Below are 8,922 nucleotides of genomic sequence, written 5' to 3'. Positions count from 1 at the left end.
CCTATCTTATAATTGTCGTATGAAATCATTGTGTTGGGTGTCTTCAAATAGATTACTAATTTATTCTTAATAATTTGCGATTGAACAAAAAATTTAGCCAATTTGTTACGTCAGAAGTATGGATGAAACTGGTAGCCCTTCACGTTAATCAGTAGCCAAGAAGTAGCTCTCAGTTTCAAAAAGGTTGGTGACTCATGAAATAGATGGATGGATGTGTTTCATTTATATTTATAGTTGAACGCTACTTTGTTGCTCAGCAGACCTTGACAGTAACTTTTCTTTTGGGATTTCCAAAATAACTTTTGGTTTCTTTTCATGCATATGGCATACAAAAAAAAATCATGTAGAATCTGCACATATGAACACATAGAAAAAGAGGCAGTCTAAGGGCACTGTGCAAATGGTATGCTACACACCTGAGGAGTTTTAAGTCCCTTGCTCAGGATCAACTCTATTGGGCTAATCATCTGTCATGCAACCTGTCCCAGTTGGTTGGTAATTATTTGGTCTGCGGTAGTTGCGTGAAACTATTTTCCCAACATATTCTATCTATATTCTATCTATTACTTGATGAGGACAAAAATGACTGGACAAGGTCCAACATAAAGGTCACAACAGACAACATTAAATCATGTGGCAAATGTTTCCTTTCCATGATGTATTTTTCTGTGTCATATTAAATTCTTGCTTTTGCTCTAGACACATTCAAATTGTTTAGAACTGTCTGGCAACAGTATGGAAAGAATCCACTCACAGATTGGCTTATTGAATGATTGCTTCTAGCCATGACATTTGTAGTAGGTAAACAACACAAATCTCTCACTCATTTTTGAGGATAGACAAGTGTTTTCCTCACACTTGACACAAAGGTGTGTTCATCATTTGTCTCACAAGAATGAGCCCTTCAGTTGTAATTAATAAATGTGTAAGTGCAGTGCACCTGTTGGCTGACCCCATTTAAGAAGATCGCTGTCCTGTGAAAAACACTTATTTCCAATTTTGGAAACATTTTTAATTTTCACGTGAATACGATGTCTGTAATGCGGAAACACCATTCATGTAAAAATAAGAAAATTGAAAAAAATTGATATGTGTTTTTCACAGGACAGCAATGATATGCAAACAGTAATTGTCGCTTAGGATGAAGTTCCCCTTGAGTGTTCTTCAGCAACACACGACACATCACTTCCATAGTGTCAGACACTACCTGTAAAAACAAAACATGCTGTTGTTTTTTCTTACATTTGATTTTTGTTAGAAAGCTTTCCAGGTTTGAATGCAATATAAAGTGGTTCCATGATTTACGAGTTGGATTTATTCTATGACTATGATCATAACCCAAAATGCTCATATCTCAAATAACCTTTTTCCATGGAAATGAATGGAAATGACATTTATCCATTCCAACCAAGCCCAAAGAATCAGAAAACGATTGATTATTTGGAAGAGGTAATTATTGTTTGTTTGTTGTTTGTATTAAACAGACAAACGCAAACCAGTGTTAGGTTGACAAGAGGCCACATTCCATTGCAAGGTAAAGTGCGTAATTTCTGGTGCATCGTTTAATGTGCCAACAAGTGCGGAGCACGTGAATGTCACCGAAACAGAAAGGATCAAATACTGAAAAATACAGCAAGATGATAGAGGAGCAGATGCATACGTGTACTTTCTGTATAATTAGGAATACTGTATACTATTGAATTATTGCAGATCAGTGAGACTCTAGTGTGTTCTGACTTGTGTACTTGCCACTGCAAAGAACTCTCGTCAAAAACTGAGGATTCCCTGTATTCTAAATGCAGTGCGGGTTACATTTCTTAATTTCACCGCCTCCCCACCATCCAGTGCCTATACGCTCAGTTAAATAGAGGGGATAGCCACAACACGGTGGCAACACACTTGTAGACAAAGAAATAGCCTTACAAAATTGAGCTCCTCCACACACTTCAACGTAATGTCGTTCTTTGGCCCCAAAATATCATAACGTCGCCAAAGCAGTATTTTCATGAGCCTGGCTTTGGCTGAGCACAAATAAACATCAAGAAGGTATTTTTACTGCAAAACATGGCTCGCGCACCCGAATCACTTTCCCTCCCCCCAAAAATAAATAAAAATATAAAATAATTCCAAAAATAGGCAAATTTGCAAATGCGGAACCACAAATGTGTGGTGGTTCATTGTATATTTCTGGTGAAAACAGATATGCAGGCAACACCTCCTAAAGTGGCACTATTTGCCAAGTTGAGATAATCTTCCTCCACCCGCAATGCAATGACTGGTAACGATAGACACCACATGCCGCAAGGGCTGATGACAATCCAGGAGGGAAAAACATGCCTGGTACGCTGCGGGTGCCTTGAGTGGAGAGTGGAGCATCCTGTTCCATGTGAGCACATCCTGACACCAAACATAAGCTTGTAATCACACATCAACCGCTGCAGTTATTTGACTAAAGCTAAGCTCATTAGCAAGATCTTTCCACTCACGACCTACTTTTGGTTGTTTTTTTTTTACATTTTGTACTGAGAATATTTGCACACTCACGTTTTTTCATCAATTCATCAACCGAGTTGCCGATAGAAAGGCACCCCGCTCTCTGTCACACCTGCTCTTCATTAGGCCCTTGAAAGCAGATGGAAACTACGTTACAACTACATGACAACAAAATAATAGTTCATACAATACAATTTTATTTATATATCAGAATGACTGCACCCCAAATGTCATTTATTTCTGTTTGAAACAGGCCAATTTTAACAATACTGAAAACACAGAGAATGGCATCCATTGTTAAGGCAGGATTCATTGTTTGTGACATTCTGCATTGCGAAATTTGATTGAAAACATTCGCAGAAAGGGATAAAGATAAATTGGTGGGGGGCATGAAAACAAGTTGACAAATAGCAACAGCACAACAAATCTTCACACTGCAGCACAGAAAGTGCTTGGGAATGATCTTCCATCATGTCTGAAACCATCACCTTGAAGACTAAATATGGACCACAATGCACTCAAACAGTAAAATCAAATGAAATAATGAAATGGCAAACTGGCCAACATAATGAATAAGAAAACAGTAAGCTACGCATTTGTGATAATGCAGTTACTGGTCAATGCAATTGGTTAATACATTTCTTTCAACACGAGGTCCATATGGCAAAAATGATATGGGGGGATGGTTCCACAAACTTTTTAAAGACCAAGATGATCAACTAGTCGGACGATTCTGCATCGTACTAAGAAGGGTGGATCATGACATTCTGATACCAATAATTTAATGAATAAGGCCATTAAACTACCATTAACTGGGTTAACAGTAAAAAGTATGTAAGTACTGTATGCACAGTGTTATGGTAAAAGATGAAAGTTTTTCATGGCCAGAGGGTAAAAGAAGGTTATCCACCCCCCACATTAAATGCTGCTACATACAGAGGATCAGGTCAGGATCAGCCATGTTACCTAAATATCGGTTCAAATTTTCAGCTTCACTCTCACATTCATTGTTGTATGGTGACACTATGCGCGTTTCACCCGAGCATACATTTAATTCAAACTCTACACTTACGGGACCATAAGGCTTATTTTACCCGATCCATTCATATAAACAGAAAGAAGTGTCATGTGCAAAGTGTCCATCCCCGCTCTCTCGTTTACCAACTCATGTTATTCATCTCCTTTCTGGTTCTGGACTGTAGTCATTTCTATCAAGCTTTTTTTGTTTGTTTTGTCCACTATCAAGGTATGGAGCAGTATCCTCCACATGCCCTTCCGCCGCCTTGCTCTTGATTCCCCAGGCGCAGCGTCTGGCCCTGGCTTTCGCTCTCCCAAAGCCCCGGAGTTTGTAGGATCTTCTCTACAAGCTCCTCAAAGGCACACTGGACACCGTCTTTGGTCTTTGCACTTGCCTCTGAACAAAAAGGAAAGTTACCATGAAAAAAAAACACCTACCAAAGTCTTTAATATAAATTAAAGTAAAAAAAAAACAGCGGAAACTATTTCTTTGATAAACATGTTTTAATGATAGCGACATTTAAGGAATGCTAGCAATGATTTAAAAAAAAAAAAAAAAGACATGATGACTCAATTTAGGAAACATAAGTAGTGCAGAGCAGTGGGCTCACAGTGGATCAAATCGACATAATTCTTGCCTGGCTTGCCCCAAAGCCACTCATTAATGTTGCTGCACTAAAATGGAAACTCCAAAGTAACGTTAACCTAATTTGCCAGAGAGGGCAAGTTTGGATATAAGAATTAGAAATTCAGGAAAGCGTGCAGACATGCATTTAAAGTAACAACATTTAAAGCCTATCTAGATGCTAATCATAATGCAAATGATCTGGACAGGCTGCAGCCAACCAAAAGATCAAAGCGGCATAAAATCAAAAGCATGACTTGCTGAGTGATACGCAAGCTTTTTTTCAAGTGTATATCTAGGGCCGGGTGATTATGGGGAAAAAAATATATACATATATTGATATTGAAATCACAATTAATGAAATGATTATTCATTCATTTTCAAAACTCAACTACTGTACTCAAAACTACCATACCCTCATGCCCATTCAGCCCTGTAAGTTGAACACTTGATTCTTGAACACTATTGTTTTTGTCAAGTACAAAATCACCTTATAAATATCATGTGAAATTTTAAGCCACTCGCACTTCCATTCTGCTGCAGCCGCACCTTTGCTGCATATTTGCACACAATCAAACAGTGAATAACAATCTCCTCTATCCAGAGGTGTCACTAGGTTTTATGGACAGAGGGGGTTTAGCCACCATGGTATGTACACGATGTAAACAAATCCATACCGTGAGCACAACATTTCACAAGCAGCTAATGAAGACTGATAATACTGTGTAAAGGTTTAAAGTCCACAGATTAGATCTGTGGGCTTCAGCCCCCCTACAATAGGCCAAACAATGCCATTGCCCTTATCTCTTTATCATATTTATTTCATCTTATTTTGTTGTTCTATTTTTATTTTCGCAAGTTGTGGGAGTTACTGGGCTCACCTGGAGCCTCTGGTATCGTAGTTTGTGTCATATCATGTGGAAATGTGTGTTGGTATGATAACAAATATCCTTGAAAACTCTACTTTAAACATAAATTAAAAGAACAACAAATACAATTAATTTGTAACAAGGTAAAATAAGAATATACTAAAATAATAGCAATTAAAAAAACAATAATCATAAAAAGCAATACTCTGTTTCTGCTATGCGAGCATTAGCCTTTTTGGGGCAGTGTGGTGCCCTAGATGCACAGAGTGCACACTTACATAAGAAGTGTAGAAGAAGAAAGTTGTGATTACGCTCCATTAATCTAACTTCTTTTTCACCGATTGGGACGATTATGTGCCTTTGAGTATTGTTATATAATGTGTCTATATGTGTTCCTACAGCGTTAGTGTGTGCATATTCGTTATTTGAAGGACTAGCACTCCCAAAATCGATGCTAATTTTTCCATAAAAATGCCAAAGGGATTTAATTTTGACTTTAAGATTATTACTGGTGATGTTTTTAAAATGAAGCATGTCTTGCATTTAAATATACAATGTGTGTAATTCTTTTTGTTATGTGTTTAGTTTTACAGTAAACTCCAACTAGCGGGTTAAATTGTTTGAAGCACGCTCAGGGAGAGCACAATTACATAAGCTACATGCTTGCTACACAAGCAACATGGTGCATTCAAGTTACTTTACAAAAGCAGAAACTTGCACACACAGCCCACCGTTGGGCACATGAATCCTTTCTCTTCCATCATATTGTTTTCAAGATCGTGAGAAGCCAAGATAGAAATCATGATTACATTTCGATTAATTGCTTAACCTACAACTGAACTCCAACATGGACACTTACCAATAAAAAGCATTGTGTGCTTTCTCGCAAACTTTAGGCCTTCATTTCTGTCCACTTCATGGTCATCCTAGAAATCAAAAACGAGGAATCAACATAATTCCCACCATAATATCCATTTTTTTACATGTGTAAACACTGGAAAAAATGTTGAATTTACTTCATTTTATTTTGTCAAGTGATTGCACGAAATAAAATCATTGGGACCCACATTTAATAGAGCATATATACATCTACTTAAAAATATCTGGATCCAGATCATTTTATTTTGTGCCACCACTTGACGAAATAAAATTGACTTAATTCAACACAACATTCTTTTTAGTATAGATTTCACAACGACGGAATCTTTCATGGTGAAATGTCCTAAACAAATGTGCTGTCATATTCCTAAAAAGAAGAATCTTAACAACTGTAGAAACAAATCCTCTTTGGACTCACCCTATCAATCTTGTTGCCTACAAGCATTTTTACAATATCATTGCGAGTTGTGTAGGTTTCCAGTTCATTCAGCCAGTTTTCCAGCTTTGTGAAGGTGTCACGCTTTGTAACGTCATATACTGTCAACCCAAAAGAAATAATGAATAGAAACAATTCATGACATTAAATCTGCACATTTACTGACATTTCCAATATTACAAGTCATATATAATCAAATGGCAGTATTCTAGCTATACAAAAAGAATTATACAGCAATACAATTTTTGAAACCAGAAAAAAAAAGAAAAGAAAAGAAATGGTGGCACACTGGATTACTGGAGTGTGATAGAAAAAAAAAAAACACTTACCAAGTATGACTCCCTGGGCGCCTCGATAGTAGCTGGGTGTTAGCGTACGAAACCTTTCTTGTCCAGCTGTGTCCTATCGGAACAGGGAAAGGTAAGAAAATGGCAGAAAAAATATTAAAATGTGGTTATTTTTTGTTTGCTTCAAAACTTTTGTTGTTGAAGAATGGATTTTCTATATATGCAGTTCAGTGTTAATATACATTAAGACTTCGTTTCAATAATAATAATTTTTAAAAAAACTGTGTCGTGTAAATTTTGTCAGTTTGTTGTTTGTATGTTGTATTTAAAATGGCATTTTTGTCATACATCTGGCTATGAAGTATGCAGTCCTACGTGGGCCCCCTGTAGCGCTGATGAAATATTGTAGCCCTCTCCAAAAGTCATATCAAGTATATTCCATCTCCCTTCTCTAAGTGATGCAAGACTTGCTCCATAATTTGTGAACTGCTCTGTGCAATGTCGCAACCGAGTGGACAGATATTGCACTGCATCATGTTTTTCAAGAAGCCATATTTAAATAAAAAGATGTCAATAAAATGATCCGTCTTACCCATATGGCGAGTTTTGCTTGATTCCCATCGATGGCCAGTGTTTTCACTTTGAAATCCACACCTTATTCGGTGTGCAACAGAAAAGGAACAAAAGGGTTTTAGACGAGTCAGTTATGAACCTGATCAAGTACTTGTGTGTGACGTATACCTATTGTAGCTGACTGCTCTGGATCAAATGTGTCTTCTGTGAATCTCAGGAGAAGGCTGTTAGAACAGAATATGCAAGTACATACAACGAACATACACAACCCGTTAAACGTTTTATGTAACAGTACATTCCAACTCAGTGGCTGTAGATAACAGTGAGGGGCATCAGCTAAAATAAACACGCAGTGAAAAGTTGACATAATACATGTTTTGATATGATGACAACGTAACAACACAACTGACAAAGTTAAATTAACTCGAAAAACATATACCGTTACGTGGCTGTCGAAACGGAAAAACAGTGCTAATAAAGTCATGTCAACAGACTTAACAGGCTAAGCTAGCAAGCTAGCTCAGGGCAAAACAAACCTGGACTTCCCCACTCCACTTTCGCCTATTATCAGCAGTTTCAGAGTTGTCAGTACGTCGTCATCCATATTCCGATGCAACTTTAGTTAGTCAGGCAATTTGCTACGCTTTTAAAAACAATGTACAGTATGGTTTTGTGTTTAGTAATTCCCGTGTGTAGCTGTTGATAGCGTGCACAACTTCCGGCCAACGTTTACGTCTGACGTCACTGATAATCGTCGATCACATGTTAACATGTTGTAACGTTCCTAAAATAATGACAAGTCAAAATTCAGCATAGGCTACTATTGCAATGACTGTAAAATATATTATTAAAAGTTTAGTAAATAATCAATGATCGTTGTCCTTTGTCATCAATCTTATGTTGTTACTTGGCAAGTTTTATTTGCACATAATAACGATATCCAAATCTCATCTAAATTTTCAGGTATTCCTTGCTGAGTTTCACTTGAAATTACAAAAAAAAAAAAAAAATGTTTTTACATTACAGTTCCTTCGTGAATTACCTCCGGTTGAGCTCGAATGAATGTTTATCGTGCCTTACATTTTTATTTTATTATTATTTTTTATTTCATTTTTCTTCTATTTAGGCTTTTTATGTGTTTATGTTGCATTACATTGATATTTTCACTTTGTTATACAACAATTACGTTTGTAAATGTTTGAAAGTATCAATAAAAAGAGAGCATAGGCAGCCTATTTCTTAATTTGTTTACTCAAATGCAGAGAGTACCAGACATGCAAGATGGCAAACGTACTCACGTTGTGTACTCAATTAGAAAAGCAAGTACACTGCTAAAAGTAGAAGTACTGATTCATGTCTTTGTTGTTGTATTATTGCTATTTTGTTAATTTTAAGCAACATTTTATGCAAACTTATTAGCAGTCATTAAAATTACATCTTTGCATTTTAAACATTATAACATCAATTTTGTGCACCCACTGCTAACTTATGTTAGCTGTTCCGTCAGGACTCACAAATATATAGATGGGAAGTGGGAAGTGCAATATTATTCACAGTGGTGTATAGTGATACAGTAATACTTTATGCAGTATATACACCCAAAACTACAGTATACAAAACTGTATTTACCTATAGTTAAAAAGCAAAAAATGTTGCATTTTAAAATGTTTACAAGCATTGTTCTTCACTGTAATTTATTATATTATTATATATTATATTATATCGCATCTTTTTAAATGCAGT

At 36.5% G+C, this 8,922-nt stretch overlaps 1 protein-coding gene across 1 annotated transcript; it reads right to left on the bottom strand.

Moving 5' to 3' along the window:
* Positions 1-2,667: 2,667 nt before the first annotated feature.
* On the bottom strand, positions 2,668-7,928 carry LOC147140648 (ras-related protein Rab-18-like). The gene is made up of 7 exons (XM_086043944.1): positions 7,716-7,928; positions 7,348-7,403; positions 7,199-7,260; positions 6,649-6,721; positions 6,302-6,420; positions 5,864-5,930; positions 2,668-3,907 (listed from the first exon to the last, which is right to left on the bottom strand). Exons 1-7 carry the CDS (start codon positions 7,781-7,783, stop codon positions 3,735-3,737), a joined length of 618 nt encoding a protein of 205 aa, XP_085900070.1. The 5' UTR covers positions 7,784-7,928; the 3' UTR covers positions 2,668-3,734.
* Positions 7,929-8,922: the final 994 nt, after the last annotated feature.

The sequence above is a fragment of the Filicampus tigris genome, chromosome 10, assembly GCF_054856515.1.
Source record: "Filicampus tigris isolate MCC_2025a chromosome 10, RoL_Ftig_1.0, whole genome shotgun sequence".
NCBI lineage: Eukaryota > Metazoa > Chordata > Actinopteri > Syngnathiformes > Syngnathidae > Filicampus > Filicampus tigris.
The sequence above is the reverse complement of the archived record's forward strand: the minus strand, read 5'-3'. Positions and strand labels throughout refer to the sequence as shown.